At 41.1% G+C, this 23165-nt stretch overlaps 3 protein-coding genes across 4 annotated transcripts; 2 read left to right on the top strand and 1 right to left on the bottom strand.

Moving 5' to 3' along the window:
- Positions 1-360: 360 nt before the first annotated feature.
- On the top strand, positions 361-10623 carry LOC140790353 (peroxisomal nicotinamide adenine dinucleotide carrier-like). The gene is made up of 11 exons (XM_073140390.1): positions 361-777; positions 958-1035; positions 1137-1211; positions 1798-1928; positions 2177-2231; positions 2413-2523; positions 9193-9261; positions 9328-9435; positions 9604-9672; positions 9758-9812; positions 10165-10623. Exons 1-11 carry the CDS (start codon positions 697-699, stop codon positions 10362-10364), a joined length of 1032 nt encoding a protein of 343 aa, XP_072996491.1. The 5' UTR covers positions 361-696; the 3' UTR covers positions 10365-10623.
- Positions 10624-11157: 534 nt separating this feature from the next.
- Positions 11158-13274, top strand: LOC140791509 (large ribosomal subunit protein uL4c). Its single transcript, XM_073142115.1, has 2 exons — positions 11158-12156; positions 13025-13274. Exons 1-2 carry the CDS (start codon positions 11184-11186, stop codon positions 13057-13059), a joined length of 1008 nt encoding a protein of 335 aa, XP_072998216.1. The 5' UTR covers positions 11158-11183; the 3' UTR covers positions 13060-13274.
- Positions 13275-16415: 3141 nt separating this feature from the next.
- Positions 16416-18708, bottom strand: LOC140791063 (transcription factor DIVARICATA-like). Of its 2 annotated transcripts, none has more exons than XM_073141440.1 (3): positions 18514-18708; positions 17523-18020; positions 16416-17317 (listed from the first exon to the last, which is right to left on the bottom strand). In XM_073141440.1, the coding sequence occupies exons 2-3, from the start codon at positions 17951-17953 to the stop codon at positions 16828-16830; spliced, it is 921 nt and encodes a 306-aa protein (XP_072997541.1). In that variant the 5' UTR covers positions 17954-18020; positions 18514-18708; the 3' UTR covers positions 16416-16827. The 2 variants fall into 2 exon arrangements, with proteins under 2 accessions (XP_072997541.1, XP_072997542.1); XM_073141441.1 differs by having other exon boundaries at positions 17523-18016; positions 18514-18674.
- Positions 18709-23165: the final 4457 nt, after the last annotated feature.

Here is a 23165-nt window from a genome sequence, read left to right as displayed (position 1 = left end):
TGTTGAGCTTGAGCCAACCACCCACTGGAGGCTTCCAAGTTGTTTGGTCCGATCTTCTGGGTGCAGACGGTGGCTTAATCCGTATGGCTTAGCTGTTGGCGTAGTGGACTGCCCTGTAGGCTACCTGACGCGGCCGCTCTGGTGCACCTCCGAACGCGGTTATGTTGTTTCCAGTCCCAGACGAGGCAGATAGAGGTGGCTTACGAGAGCTTTAATGCTCAGGCTTTGCCCTGGTCCACAGGTACTTTTCGATGGGGCAGATTCCAACGTTGAAAAGCAAGCTGGGTCCTTACTGGGTTCAGGCCGAAAGTTACGGGTCCCCCTGGGCCTAGACTCGGTCGGAGAAGCACTCCTTCACCTGCGGTCCAATCAGTTTGGACGTATGGTTTCGCTAATCGAGTGAGTCTGACGTATTCCACGCTACAGCCAAACAGGAGATATTCCCCTATAAAACGTTTTTTTTCCTTTTCTTTTCTTCGTTCCAAACAAATAATTAATAATTCTTCGCCTTGCTTCCGTCTCTTACAATCCAACCAACTTCGCTTCTCTTCTCCATCTTCCTCCTCTTTACTATTGTAACTGCCTCTCTCTCTCTCTCTCTCTCTCTCTCTCTCTCTCTCTCTCTCTCTCTCTCTCTCTTCCTCTCTTTCTCTCTATTTCTTTCTTCTTCTTGGTCCGTGAGGTGGTGAGGAAGGGATGTCGGATGCTTTGATCAACGGCTTGGCCGGCGCGGCAGGAGGGATCATCGCTCAGCTCCTCACCTACCCACTCCAAACCGTACGGATCTAAACCCTACGCTTCCTTCTCTATGCTTTACCTTTGTTTCGAAGGGGGAAAAGAAGGCAAAAGGAGAGGAATAGCTTAGTTTGCTCTTCCCCCCCTTGTTTTTTTTTTAATATATAAATTAGCCGGTGATCGACGAGAATCTAACATCGCCTGGATCGCACACGTATACAGGTCAATACTCGTCAACAGACAGAACGCGATCCGTCCAAGTCCAGCTCCAAAGATGGAACCATGCGGCAGATGTACATGGTCTCTCTCTCGCACTTGCTCTCTACTCCGACCTCGATATTATTTATTGATTCGTATATGATTTATTTCTCTTCTTTCTAAACCAAACTGCTGGTAATTAGGTGGTGAAGCATGAGGGATGGGAACGGCTGTACGGTGGGTTAATGCCGTCGCTGGGCGGCACGGCGGCGTCGCAGGTGAGTGTGTAATCTTTTGCTCCTGACGTGCGCACGTGCCCACCCTCTCTCTTTCTCCATTTTTTTCTTATTTTAATTACAAGTTTCTCGTGCTGTGTGCCTGCTCCATTACATCTTGGTACCGATAGGTTGGAACTGTTTGGATCTCACTAGCTTGCAGCCTGGTCAATTGCCCTAAATTTTTTTCCACGTTATATTTAGAGTCTTATCAATAGTTATGCCGATTTTCATTCTGTTTTAGCCAATATAGAACATCAACGTTGATCCCTCTGGGTGGGTAAATAAAATTTTCCATTCATCAATTATCAAACTTCATTATACTCCCAAACACACGATGAAATACTTTGATTTCAGTCAGTAGTGTTATTTGCGTCTATTAATTAGACAATGTATGACTTGGTCTATTTGTGAAACTAGCCGGGATGGAGTAATCGTATTCTGTACTTGAATTGTCTAATTTCTCCTCTGCAATGGTCTTGTAGTGTTGCAGTAATTTTACAGCATGTTACTGGTAATGCTGTTAGACTTAAACTTAATACCAGGCTGGTGGACTTCCTCACAAAATTTGTAACAATATTTGGTGTAGGGTGTATATTACTATTTCTACCAAATATTTCGGAACAGGGCAGAAACTGCTGCTCTTGATCGTTGGAAGAAAGGAATTGGCGATGGATCTGTTGGCATGTTGGAATCACTCTCTGTTGCTGCACTATCTGGGTAAGTAACACGGTTAGTTTTCTTATATTTCTGATTGTTCTCAGTGGGTTGGATATCAAAAATTCTTATTCTCTATGTACCAAATAATTTTTTTATGTTTATCATAACTACATCAAAAATATTGGCTCACGTTGGTACATAGATTAGAACTTCTAAACATTTAAGGCAGGTAACCAGGATGGAATGGTGTTTCATATCCCAGCTTACCCGGCATGCTACTAAATTGGTCCCTTTCTCTCTGTGTGCAGATGTGTAAATGTGCTGCTAACAAATCCTATCTGGGTAGTAGTTACACGTCTGCAGGTATAAAACCAGTATGTTGTCATTCCTCTTTAGCCTTTAGTGTGGCAGTCTTCCAACACACTTTTCAAAAACATAATGTGTGCTCTCTTAAGTTGATATTTCATGGAAAATGGAAATTATTATTTCTCCCAAGTTTGGTTTTGCTTGCTAACATGATACCGTGCGTTTCTTCACCTGGCAGGCACACAGAAAGGCAAACAAGACACTACCTAGTCATGGCTCACCATGTGCTTCACATGAAGCCATACAATATGCAGTTACTGAGAATGCTCCTTACAGAGCTAGCCATGTTGTACGTATTGCTCCACTTTTACATATCTAGATTATATATGCTGAGGCAGAATATAGTAACTTGTCTCGAGTATTGAGAATAAAGATCTTTCAAAGCATTATTATTAGGATCATCTAGTCATTAATGTTACAGATATTTTTATGTAGAGTGGATTAGTATGCAAGACATTTGTAGCTTCACAATTGCAGATGCTAGTTTTTTTATTTACAGATTTTTTTGAACAATGTTTGCACATAAAGAAAGTATTAGAATGAATACATGTGTGAACATTTTCTCATCTTATGTTTACCAGTTACCACATCTATCCTGTATTACTTACTTGGGCTTAAGCCATAACTGACCACTGCATATTTCATCAGTTGTCTTCGTGTAATTATCAGATGCACATGCTTATTCTTAAGAGTTTCTGTACTTAAGCAAAAATATCTGACGACCAAGTGACAACAGGTAACAATCATTTATTTCTGCTTTACCTGGCTATTCCTCTTTCTTTAACAAAGGTTGCCGAACCTTCTTTGTGGCTTTTCTTTGATTCATCTCTCTGTATTCCGTTTTTCTAACCAACATTAGAGCTGTTTACTGTGCAGTCTGCACACCACCTGTTTGTGAGAATGAAGTGATATTTCCTTTTGGCTTCTTATTTGGCTGCATGGTTTTGATATTAGTTGACCAATCTGGCTCTGTTTTCTTGCATTACACTCTTCCCTTCTTGCTCTTATCCTGAAATTTGTGTCAACTGCTTGTTTTGGTAGCCAAACTATCAACAGCAACAGTCCTTGCTCTTATGTTTGTTCCCTTTTTTTCTTTTTCTTTTTCTTTTTTCTTGTCTTAGCATTAGTTGAATCATTAGTGTAACACTCGCCATCAAATACACGTAACCCTCGCGTGGGTAGAACTTACATGGTTATCATGTGACTTGCTGGTCAATGTTTTAACACAATATATAAAAAAAAATATCATATTTTCACAAATAATACAGACAAAACAAACTCATAACAGCAAAGACCACAACAGCTCTGAAAATACATATCCACAAATAGATCCTAATGTGGGCTGTAGCGACAAGCTATCAAGCTTAAGTTTACAAGAATAAAATAAATAAAAAGAAAACTATAAATGAGTCTTCTCCAGATCTTTCACGGGCTCGAGGCCTTCTACAAATTTGAAAGTTTTTTCACCAGAAGGTGGTGAACATAAAGTCCAACAAGTACTTCTATAGTCTATAAGTAGTATAACCAACGATGCAACAATAATTAAATATAAATATGCGTATCATGATCAAATCAATGCATCAATACCTCATACTCAACATGTTCATCTAATGCACATATGCATTAGCAATCAATAATCTATCATGCATAGGCTATGTCAACACTACCCAAATGATATAGATCATCTCAGACTACTAAATCTGTAACTTAAGCTCATGTAGAGCTACGCCCGAAGGCGACATCAACACTCACACTCGACCAAACCTACAAGGGAGGGTAGATTTTAGCGGTAACTAGCCATCCCGTCACCCAGCAAACAATATGATTGATTGTTCGCCATCGTAGACTAAGGACATCAATCATAAGTCCATCACATAGGTTAGTATCGCACATTGATACCACTATTCAAGCCCTCAATTCCACATTATTGCACTACAGTGCAAAAATTATGAGATGTTGCCCACGGATGCTCTCACCATGCGTCATCAGGTACCGCTAGATCTATGTCATCCTACTCTTCTCTCTCTATCTTAAATACCCTAAAAGGTATTTCTTGTTGATCGACAGTAAATCGCCTATTACCCGGCAAAACGGCTATCTGACTGTCTATGATCAATAGACTGAGACCTCAAGCATGGACCCTAATATATATGTATAATAAGATCCCCTGCTTTTAACCCTGGCTGGGGAGGTATCGGTTACTGTCGAGACGCAGCAGTCACCCTTTTATGGTCATACACGTGTGTAAATGACATGATAGTATACATCACAATAAGCATAATGGAACTTAATTGTTATCATATATTTTGTGCTAACACATGATTATGTCTAATAAATATGCGTAGAAATTATGATACGCGAAATTTTACAGAACAACAAAATAAAATTAACATGCACAACATGCAATAATAATAGTAAAAAAATATATGCACATGCATGATATAAATATGATGATATCATAAGATAAATTATTTCATTCTTTACATTACTCTTAGATTATAGAAACTTCTCTTGCATGATATCGCTTTCTTGCAATTGCACCACGGGATCATCTTCATAGTGTACAGAGTCCACCTCGATAAGAAAAGTAATAAAAAAATAAGCACAAATATCTCTCACCGATTAATTATATAATCTTACTGACATCCACTATAGGCTTGGGTAGGTCCATTTAAAAATTCTCATATTTATTAGTCAAATAAGACTGGCACAACTATACCAACGCTTCACCCGTTATTAAGCACAATTAAAATAATTTACCTTAAATTATCGTTCATATCATTATTATTAATTTACAGTAATTTACTTAGTCAACATTTAATTAATAAGCTTCGTTAAATAGTGTAATTTGCTTAATACCCTGACTTTATATTGAACCGTATTAATTCTCCTTTTAGGAGCAATTAATACGAATACACCTTGATCGCCAACTCCTTTGTTACAATTAATTTAACCAAAATTATAATTGACCATGCTAAACTCTACTTAGAGCTAATTCTTATTTAGGAGCAATTAACAATGATACTCAAAGGCCACAATCTAATTCATTAAAATTGATTTGCAATAATTATTATAATTAGCAAGCTATCCTAAAAAAAGTTAATTAAAGCTCGACTTGACAATGATCATTAAATAAAAAAGATAAAAATATTTTACCACAATTTAAAAAATAATTAAAAACACATGGGCCAATCAGTCCTAGGCCCAAATAAAAAAGAAAGCCCAACCCACAACCACATGGTTTGGGCTACACCCAGCCCAAACCCGACACCCAACACAAACCCCCACTTAGGTTGGGTTGTAGCCCACCCAAGCGGCCTCAGCCGGGTCGCAACCCACCAAAGGCAGGGCTCGACCCCACCCAAGCAGCCTCAGGCTAGACCTAATCCCACCAAGGCAAGGCTCGACCCACCCCAACTAGCCTCGAGCTAGGCCACAGCCCATAAAGGTATGGCTCGACCCACCCCAACCAACCTCCCCTCTACTTAACCCAGCCTAGACGAGGAAGAGAATGGAAGGTGCTGTCGGCGAGCATCGCCACTGACAGTTGAGCCGGCACACTGGCCTAACCTCGCCGGCGGAGGGGCCAACAGCCACCCAGAGTGCAACCAAATGCTCGAACAGCAAGGAGGGGAAGCTACCGGCCACCGGGCACTGGACCGACCCCACCGGCACCCTCCCTCTAGCTGAGGGGGAGCGTAGCCGCTAGAGGCGGCCAAGGCGACGGGTCGCCTGGCAGCTCTAGCCACGAGGTCTCCAAAGAATGTCATCAAGGGCATCCCTGCGAGGAAGGGAAGCTTTTCCACTGCACAGAGAAGGGCGACGCTGATCAAGATGGCCGGCAACCAGCTTGAAAACCGCCGAGGGGAGGCTACCACATGTAGCCTCCACCGGGGCACGGGATGGTCCACAGAGGGCACCATCAGCAAGAAAAGGGGAAGGGGAAGCTAACGGGGTCGGCAAGGCACGAGGCCGCCAGCTAATTGAATTTTCGGCGGAATCAAGAGGAGGAAAGGTCATGGAAGAACAATCTATCTAATGAATTTTAAATTAAACTTACCTAAAGAATATGGTAGCTCCGATGCTTCGATTCTAGGGATCAGCGGGCCTGGTGATGCTCCGGCGCGACAGCATCCCAAAAGGGCTAATGGCAACTGCAGGCGTGGAGAAGGAAGAAAAAGAAAAATAAGGAAAGAAGGAGAAGAGGAAAAAGAGTGAGAAGGGAAGAGAGGAAAGGGTCGCATGTGCGTGCTTAAGCTCGGCGCACGTGCTCACCCAATTTTATTATTATTATTATTATTATTAGGGATGTTACATTTAGGATTAGTTGTTGTGAACCAGCTTAGATCTGGTTGGTTTTGTCATGAGTCTATTTTTATCCCTGCACTTGGTCTAGTTGAGTCATGTATTTCACTACTTGGTGTGTTGGGTTAAATCTAGTCTAGTTCATTTCAGCTTTACTTGGAGGGCAAGTCATCTAAGCTTGGATAGCCACTATATGAGGTGTGGTAAGCACCCAAAGAAGGCGTGAATAGAATTGCCCTAATTTCCTCCCCCTCTCTCTCTAAACTCTTTTAACAACTGGTGGCGCCCATACCGTGGCCACCATCCGAACCCCCTTCCTCTCACTGTCTTCTTCCCCCACTCTCTATCTCTCTCTCTCTTTCACCTCATGTCAGCCTCACTAGCTGTTCCCTTAGCATCAGCTCACCCAAAGCTAACCGCAGCCCCAATTGCACAACAACTGCAGCCCTCTCCAATCGCAGCTCACCCAATCACTCTCCATCTTCAACTACAACCACCGCAGCCCAGCTTCCTCGACCCTTCACCAGCAAGCCCAGCTCACCTGCAAGCTTCCCACACCAAACACCTCTATCAGCTGCACTCAATCCCCTCCACCAGACCTCACCACAACCCACATCAGCCCAGCTTCACCGCCAGACTAGCTCACCCCATCACCCCCACCGCAAACCACGACACAACCACGATCACTGCAAGCTAGCTTCCTCGACCTTCCACCCTCAAGCCTAGTTCACCTGCAAGCTTCCCACACTGAGCACCTCCATCAGCTACACTCTGATCCCCTCCACCAGACCTCACCACAACCTACATCAACCCAGCTTCACTACAAGCCTAGCTCACCCCATCACCCCACCGTAAACTACGATAGTGATATCAGAGCGAGTCCTTCCTCCTCTATGACCACCACGAGAGCAACGACGAGTAAAAGGGCTGCTGCTGAAACACCGGTAGAAGGAGAACCCCCAACTATCACCAGCGCCGCTATTCTAATGGAGGCCGAAGCCTTCTCGAGTATTAGTAGAAGGGCTACGCCTGCTCTATTTTCTTGTCTCAGTATTAGTTGAATCATTTGGGATTAGTTTGGACCATTTTCATGCTCTTTTGAATTTATAGGAAATCAAGAGTACAGCTCTAAGGTGCACAGGCGACTAGACATGATCAATTGGCCTGGCCCGCTCGTGCCCGGCCCGACCCGGCCCGGTTTGGACCGGGCTAAGCCCGGCCCGGCCCGAGCCCGAACTACCCATGGGCGGCACAGGCCAGCTCTTTGCCCGCCCGACCCGGCCCGAAAGCCCGCAACTAAGCCCGCCCGTCTGCTACAGTACTTTGCCCTTCTGCTACAGTATTTTTACCATTGCTACAGTAAAAATATTTTGGTATTATACCATTTTGCATTATTTTAAGCACACATTTAAAAAAATTTAATTTTTTTTAATTTTTTTAAAATGGAGGAATATAAATATATATATTTTTAAAATAAGCTAATAGTTAAAAAATTCTAAAAATAGCTAAAATATGGGTTGGGCCAAGTGATTGGTGGGTCAGGCCGGCCCGGCCCGACCGGTTAGCCCGATCTCTCACGGGCCAACGGGCGGTAACGGGCTAGACTATTCTAGCCCGGCCCGAACCCGGCCCGGCCCGAGTGATTGGTGGGTCGGGCCATGGACAAATACTTAAGCCCGGTTGGCCCGAAGAGCCCGGCCCGAACCCGGCCCGATGATCATGTCTACAGGCGACCAATGTATGTTTGCCCAATAGAAGATGTAGTTTGAATCATTTATTTGGATGCCCTTTTACTGCCAGCCACAATATTTTCAATGGTGCTCAAGGCAGCTACCCTGCAAAATAACATTGCAGTGGGGAATGGGGAGGACCGACATGGTGATCTTGGTAGGCTGCCTTGGTGCTTGGTGCTGGGCAGCCCACTTTGGCATTTGGCCCCCTGTTAGCTAATGGATTAGATGCTAAAGTGAACTAACCAATAAAAATATGAACACGTTTAAATAATTTTGTACACATTTGTTAATTACCAAAAACCTTACAAAGAGAAATGGTTATAGGCATTGATAATTTTTAGTTCCAAGTTGTAACACTAAAATTGTGATTTTGATCATATTATTTGTTATGATTGTGAACTTCTTGTTATTATGGTTGTGAATTATAATTATATTTTAGTATATATATATAATTATTTTAATTTTTATATATTAAAAATACTATACTACCTTAGCATCCACCTTCCGCGTAGGCACTATGCGGTGGGGTGACCGCTTATGGCCGCCTTTCAATACATTGGCCAACTATATTGCCTTGTGCCTAATGGATTGAAATCTGAAACAATATTTGACTTTGTGCTATTTAAACTTGTTGATCATTTTTCTTTTTGATATTCAATAGTCATTGCTACCTTGGTCATTGGTTTGGCATGGTTTTGCTAAGGAAAGTTCTTTCTATGGACTAATTTGATTTAGATATTGTAAATTCGCTTCTTTCTTGGAGCTTTTACTGAATTGCCAGCTCTCTCTGGTGTCACTGCAAGATTTGGATGATGAACTAAATCTCGGTGTTTGGGACAAGTATATGTTGCATGCATCTGTAGCATCATTACTTGCTTTACAAAGTGTCCTCCATTAGTTTAGTTGGTTTCACTTTTCAGGTTCAGGAACTCTATGATGAAGCTGGACTTATGGGATTCTGGAAAGGTGTAATTCCAACTCTGATAATGGTAGGGTGAGTTTATGCTTTGTATATCTTACTGGAAGTTGTTGGTTTTCTTACTATTTCGTTGCAGGTTAGCAACCCTGCCATCCAATTCATGCTCTATGAGACTCTATTAAAGAAGTTGAAACAGAAACGTGCCTCAAACTTGAAGGGTGCTGATGGATTAACTGCCCTGGAGGTAAATTTCTATAGCTTTCCTTCCAAGAAGGTACAATATTAGTTGACCGCTGGAAAATACAGGGGTTTTCTCATGAGAAAAGTTTCTATAGTGCTTTTGATATAGGAATATACTATTATTTTGGCAAACTCATTCGTGTGCCCTGTTATTACTAATATCCTTGTTCAGATTTTTCTCCTCGGAGCTATTGCAAAACTTGGTGCAACGGTTATTACATATCCTCTTTTAGTTGTCAAGGTGAGAACTTTTTAGCCTGGCCATTCAGATACTCCTCCCTTTGATTGTCTGATTCTAACTCAATTGCCTGATGCTGATTTTGTAGTCACGACTTCAGGTGAAACAAAGACTTGATGGTGACAGAAGGCATCATTATAAAGGTATGTGATCTGCTATTTGATGCAAATATTTTAGTTCCAATGTAGTGTGGCTTATTTTATCTCACCTATAGCTTACTTTTTCACTCATAAAAAAGCTGGGTGGCTGATAAAGTGGTTTAACTTATACCTTTTCTTCTAATAGTTCTGGATAAACATTTCAGTAGATCGAGAAAACCTGGCTACCTTTGCTGGCTTGTGTTTGATGCATAATTATTCTAGGGTCTAGGGTCAGATCAGCTGTCAGCCACTAGCATGATTGTTCTTCGCATTATCTCTCATATTATGATTGCGGTAGCAACAGCATTGAGTTTTGGATGTATTTCATTTTTCTTTCCTTCTTTCTTGGGTTCAGGCACATTTGATGCAATTACAAAGATGTTGCGGTACGAAGGCTTATCAGGTCTGTATAATGGAATGAGCACAAAAATTGTGCAGAGCGTCTTTGCTGCAGCAGTCCTGTTTATGGTCAAGGAAGAGCTGGTAAGGGCAGCTCGTTTGGTGGTGACTGGGGACCTCAGGCTAAAATATTCAAGACAAAAATCATCTAAATAATTTAGGTTTCCTTTTCTTGTCTTTGTATTTCTTCTCAATAATGTCAGGTACTCAAAAAGTCAATTCTATGTCGATTATTCCCATATAGAGAGGAGTTCATGGAAGGTTGTTCCTTATCCCCGGAAAAATGATGAGTAGCAACACTGCTGCCTCACGAAGAGGGGGAATAAAACTTCATTGATTCCTGGTCAGCTGTCCAATTATGTATTCAAATGTAACACTCCTGGAAATTAAAATGTCAAGAGTAAATTTATATCAAGATTAGTATAAGCATACATGTTTTTTCCAATTAGTAGCTTATCTTGTATTCATAATTCGCATAGGTTATCTTGCTGTCTAGCTGTTTTTTTTTTTTCCTTCAAAAGCTGATGGACCGTATGGTTAACAAATTGCTGGAGTTTAGCAGCTTAATTTCGTCTTCGTTCCCTCAGGTGAAAGTTTAGTTAAATTAAATTATGTTAGACTTGTTAGTTCGAAAAACCAAAAGGAACGAGCTAAACGTTGGACGGAAGGAGGAAATGAGAATAAACTAAAGAAAGATATTATGGTACGGCCCTCCCTTTTATTTTGCATCCCCAATTCGGCATGCAACAGGAGGAAGTTCTATGTCTGTTAAGAGCTATTTAATTACTATAAAATTATTTAATCGAAACAAAGAAAAGTTCTATCATATTAGTGCATTAATCTAGAATTTGACCAATATCCTAAAGTTCCTGTTGTTAACTGTCAATAATAGTTTGACAATTACTTCTTTTTTTTTGTTTTAATGTAGAAAATAGACAGAGTAGGGAAAAAAAGAAAAAGAGGAGAGGTTAATGTATGCATTGTGGTCAGTGGATAACGGATAACACACCCTTCTCGCTCGCTCCCTCTCTCGCCTCCTCTCCGAATTGTGAAAGTCTACCCCCATCGACCCACAACTCTTCCAACTCCATCTCGAAGATGCCGATTGCAGCGGCATCTGCTTCCCTCTCCTTCTCCTCCTCCTCCTCCCTCTTCCTCTCATCTCCCCTCTGCGCTCGCTTCAAGTCCTCTCTTTCCCTCTCCTCCCGCTCGCCCTCCAAAACCTACGAGAAATCCCCTCTCTTTGTGGTCCGTTCCGAGCTCGCCACACTCCCTGTCCTCTCCTTTTCTGGCGAGAAGGTCGGCGAGGCCCCCCTCGACCTCCGCTCTGCCGCTTCCTCCACCGCCCGCGCCGTCGTTCACCGAGCCCTCATCACCGACCGCCAGAACAAGCGGCGAGGCACGGCCTCCACCTTAACTCGCAGTGAGGTGCGGGGTGGCGGCAAGAAACCGTACTCCCAGAAGAAGACGGGCCGAGCCCGCCGCGGCTCCCAGCGCACTCCTCTCCGCCCTGGCGGTGGCGTCATCTTCGGCCCCAAGCCCCGCGACTGGTCCATTAAGATTAACCGCAAGGAGAAGCGCCTCGCCATCTCCACCGCCATCGCCAGCGCTGCCATTGCCGCAGACGCTCTCGTCGTCGAGGACTTCGAGGAGCAATTTGCCCAGGCGCCCAAGACTAAGGATTTCATTGCGGCAATGCAGCGGTGGGGACTAGATCCGAAGCAGAAGGCTCTGTTCTTGATGACGGAAGTGTCGGATAACGTCATGCTAAGCAGCAGGAATATTGGAACGCTCAAGATGCTGACGCCGAGGACGCTCAACCTGTTCGACATCCTTGATGCACAGAAGCTGGTGTTTACTACGTCTGCTGTTGATTACCTCAATGCCATGTATGGGGAAAATGCAGAGGAAGGAGATGAAGAAGAATATGAAGAAGAAGACCTTGAAGGTTAGTTTGTTCACTTAACCATCCTTAGTCTTATCCTCTTGCCAAATGGATAAGTTAGTATTCACAGTTCGAAACTTAATGGAAATCATCCTGATGTTGAAAATATATATATATATATGCCTGCTAGAAAATAAATGAAAGAACCCACAGTATAGAGCTACTCCTTGGTGAATCACAATTCAGTGTTGCTGGTACAGAATAAATCTGGCTTTTGGTCTGAGAATGCAGTTAGTTATATATTAGGATCACTGGATAAGATTGTTTCTTGCTGATACCTTTACTCTTGAATTCCATCAACCTATTATATTCTGGATTGGAATAATTGAAGCCTGTAAGCGTCTGATCGTTGTTAATTTGGTTCTACCAATACTTTTTGTAGATTCAAAAATCAAAATAAGCTTGTATCTGTAAAATCATAAACTTGTACGATTCAATTTTGAATGCACTCCATGTTTTACGAATATGTTGCTCTTTTCACTAGAAACTCTTGTGACATATGTGCCCCTATAAGTTTATACATTCTCTATCGGGTTCTATGTTACTACCTTTACTGCCAAGTGGAATGCTGTCATAAAATGAGGTCAAATATCTGGCATGTGTGGTTGCTCTTCTTGACTCAGACTCTTATTTATCTGAAGCTCCTCATGAACGGATGACAGACATGTTGTCTACTTGTCTATGGTAGAAGACAAAATATAAGATTTAACTTATCAATATACTTGCTTAGGATATTTCATTATTCAAATTGTTTTGTTTTAACTTGTGTCCGTGGAAATGTATCACTATTAGGTTTTTCTCTACTAAAATGTTCTGTAGATATATCGACATGAAAGTCTAATGAACTTTCATTTGTGCTGATCATTTTCAGACGAGGATGGCATTGAGGGGGAGGGAAGTTCCTAGGTGATGAAAAGTGGATACTGTTCTTTTAATGCCTTTTAGTAGCACAGTTCATTGCCTTCTCTGTCTTTGATGTGATTTTTCTGTAAGATTGTTGCATCTGCAGAGGAACTTCTGTTTATTATTTGTGTCATCAGGCTTTGAGAACGTCTAATTATTGTGTAAATCTTTTTGAATAACACTGCAGTTCTTGACATATATTGCATGTCAATTTTTCAGTTCTCCTATTACAGCTACACAGCTTTACTCTGGTCTCTGCTCAGTACAGTATTATTATTCTTTTTTGTTCATGCTGAATCAGTTTACATGATGTTCTTAAAAAATTGATCGTTAGTTAGTAGGTAACATGTAGATTCACTAAACTTGGAAGTGGATTTCATGCTTGGTTGCTAGAATATCTACATTAGATAATGAGCAACAAATTAATGTAATATCGAAAACTTAGGTTTCTTAGAATTTATAATTGTCTTGTTAGTCAATGTCTAACTCCATTCATTAGGTAAAGGACGTTCATCCATCATTGTAATGAAATCAAATTTTTTTTTGTTGGTTGATTGACAAGTATAAGAAGATTTTCAATCACCTTGGACCTTTTCCTTTGTCAAGCTTGTGCTGATTGCACCATTTTCCGCAAGGCATTTTGAAACTTGAAAGAATGCAAACAAAAAAAATGCAAGAAGGTCGCTAGAAGCCCAAGAACATCCCATGCTTTCTTTATCAGAGGACAGGTTGGAGGATTGATAAGCCAGAACTGATTTGCCACCTGTAATTGCCTTAAGATGAAGAATCAGATGTTGGTAACTTATATTTCTCCAAAGAAGGCATTGCATGGGTTTATGGAAAAATTAAGCTATGTTCCTTGAACTGGTAAAGCACGTCGTTTTGTTTTACTTTTGCTTTCTCCTTTCCAGCACCTGCAAATCCTTGGTGTGTACGAATGGAAATGTTCTGGTTGGTTGGTTTTTTTTTTCTGATGAATTTGGTCGCTCAAAGTTTGAAATTTTGTCAGCTTTCTTACCTTAGTGCTTTTTAGCCTTACAAGGATACATCCAAGTTTCAACCTGAAATGCTACTATATTCCTTCATTAATGCACTTGGAGATGAAGCTTTTGGTGCTCCAATATGTGATACGAGGGTCTACATAAAATACAACAGCTGATGACGGTATTCGGAATCAGTTCTGTGCTGAAGCCATTCGTGGATGATGTGATAATTGCACAAATAGGCGTGTGCCTATTCAGGATGTCGAGGCAAGAAGAAGAGTAAATCAAGCAACTCAACCTTCATTTCTGCTCCGCTGATGAGAGTATGAATTTTCGAAACACACACATATTCGATCAGTGACAGTGAAATCCACCCTTGGAATCAGAATATTTTGTAAAGTTAGGACATGATGTTCAAAAGTACAAGTATGTTAGACCACGGATGTGAAACTCCAGAACAAAGTGGGAATAACACACCAAATGCCTTGTATGATGCAACTTGAAAGAAAGAAAGAAAGAAGGAAGGAAAGAGTGGATGGATCATGGATGCAACATCCCTCTCCAAAAGGAAGCGGACAGTTTTGTCATATACTGAGCGAAAGTTAAACAGCGTGACCACTTCCATTGAATGAATCTTCCTCTTTATTTGGCACTAGGTGGGTCCCCTAAAACAATTTGCAGGTGGCTTCTAGCTAGTATTGCGGTATGCACCTTACCTTACCTTTGCTGATAGTTGCAGCCACAACAGCAGCAATCTCTTATGTCTATATCACCAGTAATGCCCAGCACTGCCACCAACAACAACAACAACAACAACAACAACTACTACTACTACTACCACATTAGTTACAAGGTATAACGGAGCTGATTATAGAGGTAGTTACATCCCTCCGTGTCAAATTTATACTCGACCCCATGAGGTCATGCAATCCACGAGATAAAGGTAAAGAGCTTATTTGTAAGTGCCAAAGCTAATACACCTCAGTGCAACGTCAGAGAAACACATGTAATACTCTACTGGACGAGTTGAGAAGAAGCACAAGAGAAAGGTCTCAACTCGCACTGCATGAAACAAACCAAAACAAGAAACACAACAGAATAACTGCCTGTACTTCCTCAGTTTCTCGTTTCATGTCTAACTAGTCGTTAGATATCAGCTGATGCTATCATCTGTTCTAGTAACAAAAGACTTTGTTGAAGTCTGGTCCATTTCAAACCAACAACCAGATTTCTGCTATACCAATTAGCAAGAACACAGGTTAGTAAGACTTTGTGCTGCAAACAGTAGGAACAAACAGTTTGTTTATCATGCACAGCATTAGTCAACGTTTTTATATTCAAATACATCATAGAAGATAAATCCTTTACTTTGTCCAACAGCATACGCACCATTAGCTAGTGGATTTGCATGTACTTTCATGTGAAAAAGAGAATCACTGGTTAGTGGACTATATTGGATATGGTGTTGCTCTATTATATTCTATTCTGCTAAGCAGTGCATATAATAAAGATCTGTTCATATCTGAGCATACCTTCATCAAGAAGTAAAAAAGCGGAACCTGAAAAAAGGACAAAGAAGGAAGCATGAGATACCTAGCTAGTGGAACTCCAACTCATTGCCAATTAATCTTTTTTCTAAGTGTCCATGCATTACATAACAAACTAGGCCATATTGGGAGTTTAAAAGTTGTTTCTGGTGCAGAGTTTAGAGCACTAAGACTCAGATTTTTAAATCAATATACAAATTGGAAATATATTGAAAGAAAAGGAACAAATAGTGATGCGGATATCCAAGAGAAAGCTCTCTGACAGATAGACCATATGGTAGGATCTAAAACAAAGGATTTGAAGGACTGAACAACTTCATAAGGAAGAATAAGGTCAGTGGTATGTAAGGAACTTCACCCGTGTGACATCTAAAGCAGAATTAGATTATCAACAATCATTATCTTAACTCCTTTTAGCAGGGGTAAATTATGAACAATGAACTGGCATCCTTGCATAGATTATGTGAATTCTATAAAAGAAAAAAAAAAGAGATATGATATTGAATTCATGCTACATGAAGAAAGAAATCCAATTCCAATCATACAGCCCTAATCATTGTTTTCTAGAGAGGAACACAAGAAAGGAAAAGACCAAGGATACTCCAACACTGAAAAGTAAGGCAAGGAAAATCAAGTCTTAATCGCAGCACAGAAAAAAAAAATCAATGAGGCTATCAGATAAAAGCCAGTTCACACTTCAATTGAAGTCTTAAAACAGATTAGATATGGATACAGTTTGAAGAATATATGAGGCATAAGAAACAGAAAACCATAAGCCTTCATACCTCCAAAGCAGTACAGCAAACACGCACACTCCACTAGTCCATCCTTTTGAGAGCATCACATAAGCAGGAATGGCTATTAATTTGCAGTTCTGGACGTACAAGTCTCAAAGAACTCTACATCCTCAATATAGAAAATAAGCATTTCACAATGCATGAACAGGAACATGCACTCTAATCTAAATATTACCACCAAATCTGCTTTCTTGCCATTATATAGTCAAATCCTACACGGAAAAATGGCATAATATACAAAGATGGAAAGAGGAAAATAACTTTATATGTAGAATTATATATAAGTAGCAGCAAAGATTCAAAGCCCCACCAACCTTCTCCAAGCACCAACATCACCAGTAAAACATGTTTTACCCTTGCATTTTAACACCAAGAATTCTTGGAGTTATTCTTTGTGATCCAATCCTCCCTCTTCTTTGATGTTGAAAGGAGAGATACACTTTCTTAGCCATGGGGATAGGATTGAGTGGATTGCATTTGAAATAGAACATTATGGTCGCCAACCATGGAATCATGGAGAGGCCCACAGTGTGAATTTTGACCTTGTAGTTTCATTCCGTAAGGTGTTACTCCAAGCGGTGGTTGCACGCGCTGATTACCATGGGCAGATAAATTGAAGATGTTTGCTGCTTTATTATGTTGTTTTGCATCAACCATCACGGAGAATTGACCCGACGTCCCAGCTGGAGGTGCCGAAGTTGTTTGCACACCAAGTATAGATGACTGAGACGGTGGAGGCATGTTATCAGGCAAATTGAGTGTTGTAATGTCATGTATGCTGGATCTTCTCTTATCTTTGCCACCTGAATTCAGCCTGATGAAGTACTTCTGAGCATGACTAGCCACTTGGGTAGGTGTCCTGCTCATCACAAATTTCCTAGATATATTTCTCCAATCCCCTTTGCCATATTTCTTCAAACCCAAAAGAAACAATCTGCAACCAATCATAAAAGAAAATCTTAACAAAAAAATCTTAGATATAAATTGTGCAAACGAGAATAATAGTGCAATACAACAAAACAACAATACCCCTGATTTAAAAAGGAGGCATCTTGATGTGTCTAAGTTGTTCAATGAATGCACCCAATATTACAGATAAGAAGATTTAAATGCCAAATGAGGTTTCAAAGGGAACTCACCTGTGCTCCTCTTCGGTCCAAGGTACTCCTTTTTTCCTCTCTTGATCTGATGTCCTACCCCCTCCCCCTGGCCTCTTCCCACCGGGGCAGAATGAGTGCTTTAGTCCTTCAAACTCCTGGTTGTTCTCCCAATCCAACGTAAAAGATGAGCCGTAACCAGGGTATGGAACAAACCCAGCTTCTATCTGACTAACATCGTCCTCCAAATCTCGGTAGTGGCACATGACATCCCTCACACTCTTCCCCGGAACCGCGGCCGCCACCTTCTCCCACTTCTCGAGAGTGTTTCCTTCGAAGCGAGCCAAGGCATCCTCGAAGAGCTTGTTCTCCTCTCGCGTCCAATTTCCGCTCAATTTCTGGCGTGGAAACCAACTGGTGTTGGAGAAGTAATGATCCGTCGGAGGCAAAACTTCCATCCACAACCCCTTCATCGTCTCAAGGTGCAGCTCAGATACAGAGGTTGGCCCACCGGAAAGGAGTAGCAAAGGGAAGACCTATCTAACAGAAGAAACGAAGAGAAAGTTATAAGCTGCCCCCAAAGGAATCCGAACAACACCCACCAGTCCAAAGTTATAGAGAATCTCAAAAAATCGAAAAAGGAGACATCTTGACGACCGGAGCACGATAAACCCAGGATACCATCACTGGATCAATGGAATAGTTGCATAAGGTATAAGCATAATCTATTCAGAACTAGACCCAACAAAGATTAGCTCAAACAACCAATTCTAAGAGACCGCCAGATCTATAAACTGGGAATCAAACAAGAAGGGAGAAAACAAACACAATTGGAATCCAGAGGAATCGAGCTCGGAAAGAGCTAGAATCAAATGACCAAGTCCCTGTAGAGACTCGGAACAAACTCGGCACAGAAATCGGACAAGGCTAACGAGCCAAACAGGGGCTGGGAATTGAGTATAGAATAGAGAAGGGGAGTGAGGCCGAAGGAAGAAGCGGATAAAGTGGCAAAGAAAGAAGACACCTTTCTTACCTTTTTATTTCTTCTGAGACTTGGGGATGGATGGATGGATAGAGAGGTAAAGGAAACAGGGGAAGAGGAGGGGAAAAACAAAAGAATGAATCTTTAGCTCCCGATCTAATCCTTCTCCTCCAACTCTGCCTCGCTCTCTCTATTTTATTCTTCTCCTCCGGTTTTTATTATTTTATTTTTTATTTAAAAAAAAAACAACCAACCCAAGGGGAGAGTGGTGGGGTGTGTATATGTGATTGGGCGTTGGTGGACTTTGTGGCCACCCAACGAAAAGGAAATTTCTCTCTCCCGTTTATAGATTACAAACTTGGTTAAGTGCTCATCAAACTGGTTTTAGCTTCATAACCTCTTACCAACTCAACTCCAGCCTTAAGTTATATATATTTTTCTGGAGAAGACTCTGTTACTCAACATAACCATGCATTTCAACATCTCTTTAAAATTATTAAACACTAGGAAATTACGCAATCACTATCTAAATGGATATTCATGCGGTTAATTGGATGTATGGACATACTAGAAAAAAAAAGAAGATAGGGACTCAATCAACTCACAAAGAAACATAATTACTTACCTGATCTAGCAAAGAAGCTAATTGCCACAATAACTAGTGGTGAGAGGTGGCTCAAAAACTTCCATTTTTTGCATCGACAGGAATAGTAGATGATGACAAGCACTTCTATTAGCTGAGTTGTTTAAATAAAAGCAAGTTTGTCTTCAGTGATGGACATTTTGGTTTGAACTTAGTGCCAAATCATTATTCTCAGTGCCCTTTGCAACAGATGGGAAGACTGGATGTGATTCCATGTCCAATTAAGTTAACCAACCCTATTGAGCTATTAATTAAGGACAAATAATCCTCTTCTTCTCTCCTCCGTCGCTCTTTTAGTTGGAATGTATGAATGACAAATCAATCTTATATCCAAGTGGACTGATTAATCCATCGTTGTGTTCGATCGGTTAAAAGAGAAAAAGTATGATGCATGAACCCTAATGACCCGAGTATGGAGTTCTAGGTATGATGATAAAAACCTAATTAATCTTGACCTAGCCAGGGGTCTAAGTGAGTCGATTAAATGAGTCATCATAATGCAAAGCTGGACTAGATCTAGATCAAGGTTCAGCTAATTGGTAGATCCTTACATTGCTATGTAAGAGTGAAAGAGGCCAACATTTTAAAAAGTAGATGTAACTTTGTTTTTGTTTAGACTCGTTCGTATCTAAGCAGGTTGGGTCCTGACAAAATTACATTAGTGATTAGACCTCCAACCAACCCACTTGGAAGTTAATAACTCTTAATTCGTGGCTCTTGTCTGATACATCTATCTTATATATGGAGTTGCACATCAGGTATAAGCTGGCTTTGGATTTACTCATCCAACTTGCCTGCCATCCGACATAATGCCTGACCTTATAATTTCATATACTTAAATCTTAAAATTTGTAGCTATTGGACCACTCTATAAATCTTATGACTTACTCCCCTCTTCTCATCTTGCTAGATAACGGTATACTTTCCTTTTCTCTATAGGTGTCAAAAGATGTGCCTTAGTAAATAAATATTGTTCGGGTACCAAAGATTAATTTCCTATAAAGTAGTAGAAAGTTCCAGCAATAGAGATTCAAATAGATGGTGGGTGTGTGAAACAATATTTTCTTTGCTAAGATTAGTATTCTTCATGGGGTCATTTCTAATTCATTTTCACTTTTAAATGAATGCTCTTAGTCCAAAACAATTCATTAACTTCCACAAATTATTAGCATAAAAGATAGAGATATAAGCAACAACTCTTTAATACAATTCTCACATTAACCAATGCTAGACAGTACTATAAATTGAACAAATTTAAAGCCCAATAGTACACATAAATGAAGTACAACCTCTTTAAATTTACAAGTGTAAAGAGTCCCAAATTAGCATGTTGTTTCCTTGTCAACCCTACAAATATCTAATAATTTGAAGATAAAAAATCATCAACCTACGATAGATAAGGAAAGTGAACCTACAACATACTAAACCCTACAATAAGGCAAAACAAAGGAAAATAAAAGTTAGATTCTACAAAAGGCACACTATCGAGATTTGATCGATGATAGAAAGGCAAGCAAGAGACAATAGTTAGCGGTGGTGCTTGGCAGAGACAAAGACGAGGAAGAAGAAGGAGGAGCAGTTGGATTAAGTCATCGGTACACTAAGATGCATGTTACCGTGCCCAAGATAAAGGAAGGTAGCAAAACAACAACCAAAAATTCTTGTCTTCCTAAGAAAATCAAACCACAAGAGAAAGGAAGGTAGCAAACTGTTAGAGCAGGGGTTGCTTTTAGTTCGGGGATTAGCATCATGCAATATACGAAGCTGTTGTACATGAATCATGATTGATACAAAGTTACTTTTTCCTAATGGGAAAAGTGATCGAGCTAATGAGGACGTCAGGAGGCGGACAATTCAGCTAGGGGTTCACTGCAAAACAGTCTGGTTCTCACTGTTTTATTGATTCAGTTGTCTGTGAAGTTGGAAACTTTTCCGTATACATCCAACTCATGTGAAGCAAAACGTGCTTCTTTCTTTTGTTTTTCTATCCACCAAAAGCTTTGTAAACGAATCTCTTTCTTTTTCCCAGCTTGTTCAATTGAATGGCAACGACAAAGGTAGGTTATTGGTAGCTAGCGGTGAAATCACATCACCCCTCTGTAAAAGCTTTGTAACTTGTGCAATAGATCAAAATGAAAATGAGAAGAAGAAAAGAAAGGAAAATGAAAGCTCCTAAAAAAATAATAATAATCATGAAATAAGAAAGCTTATTGTAAGCAAAACTATTCCTATTTTCACGACCACGAGTGAACGAACTGGGATTGGGATTGGGATTGGGATTGGGATTGGGACTGACGAAAGTAACGGAAGGGCGGGCCCTCCTCTTATGTCGTTCGAGAGGTAGGGGTAGGGGTAGGGGTAGCTAGTTAATTAGCTAGCTCTCGGCGGTGACACGAATATAGCATAATTATACGACAAGCAGCTAAGCAAAGGATGAAGCATAGCTAGCACGGGAGTGGGGCCCATCCCATTTCCATAAATGGAAAAAGAATCTCAGCGTTCTCACTGGCCGAGCTAAGCCGGGAAAAGGAGTCCAAGTCCGGGCGCACTCTGCTTAATTAGCGTGCCCTTTTCTTTTCTTTTTTTTTTCATTTTCTTTCTGCATTGTTTGCACGCACTCGTGTGCACATGCTGCTACCAAACGCTGAGGCCACTTATCTACCGCCACGACTAAGCTCTTAGTCAAGTTAATAAACTAATCAACACATTATTATTCTAGTGGGTGCACAATTAAAGGTGAAAAAAAAAGAGAGAGGAGGGCAATTCTAGTTGAGAAGAATTAAAGATACCATCACTCTTTGACAGATTTTTTATGAGCAAAAGAGGATATCTAATTAATAGAGATTATTTATTTATTTATTTGTTGTGACTGGGGCCGGGGCCGGGGCCGGGGCTGGGGCTTCGACGGACATGGAGATGGAGATGGAGATGGAGGCCTCTCTCTGTCATTATTGGTAGGGACCGCGGGCTATGAGAAAAGCAGCAACCAAGTGGAGTCCTTGGTGGCCTCTCGAGTACACCAACAAACTAATACCATTTCGCAACTCCCAAAGACAGCAAAACGCGACAAGCCAAAACTCACGTCTCTCTATCTCTCTCTCCTAATTAATTAAACAGTCCGCAGACTTAATTTGGAGGGCCCACCCTCAGCAACGGAGGGAAGAAGCTGCTTCCTAAGGGAATGATAGAAGCAGCTCAGTTCGCTGTAATAATTATTTAGTTTTTTCTTCCCTCATCACGTGAACTTGCAGGTCGATCTGGGTTTAATCGTAAAACATCTACTGATGCTGCTCTGATGCATGCATCAGACTGTGGAGATCGATGCTATTCTTTTGTAGAAGGTGACAGCCTCACCCACTCTTTAATTTATGCAGGCCTTGTGAGACACTATGCAAACTTCTCCTATTGCTTCACTTGTACTAATTATACGATTTGAAACATGCTCAAGATTTGTCTCAATGATCAGTACTTCTCCTTGTGATAGCCTCCATTATCTACATGATTGATCCTATAAGGGTAAAAAGATCAAAAAGGGGAAAAAAAAGGACAAAGCATTCGATCGGATGGAAATGAAAAGAAACCATAAAAGAAGAGTTCAGGCTGCGAGGGAGATGACCGACCGACCGACCGAGAGGCGAGAGTAGAAAAATAAATAGCTTCTGCCTGACTCAAGAATGTCCACAAGGCCTGGCCAACCTAAGGAAGGCCCAGCCCAGACATAGGCAACCTAGCCGAGGCCTTAGGTAGGCCAGATCAAAAGGCTCCCATGTGGACCTGAGAAAAAAAAAAAAAGGGCCTGAAACAGTCCAATTAGGCTCGCCCGAGTATAGCCTGGCTATGTTCTTGCCCATCGAGACTCCGCACCCTGGCCTATAATATATGAATATATCGAGCTATCTCTCGCACTGACAAACGGCCCAAATACCTGATCGGCCCTGCTTGACATCCCAGTCCCACCCAGTGGACACTGGGCACTAGAGAACAGAGAGGGCCAGTCCCGACGAGTCCAAGCTGCTAGCCACGAACTCGTACGCCTGAACCCACTATTGGAAGGCATACT

The sequence above is a fragment of the Typha latifolia genome, chromosome 6 (genome assembly GCF_019914945.1).
Source record: "Typha latifolia isolate L0001 chromosome 6, TyphaL0001v2, whole genome shotgun sequence".
In the NCBI taxonomy this organism is placed as follows: Eukaryota; Viridiplantae; Streptophyta; class Magnoliopsida; order Poales; family Typhaceae; genus Typha; species Typha latifolia.
This window is presented reverse-complemented; position numbering and strand designations above follow the sequence as displayed.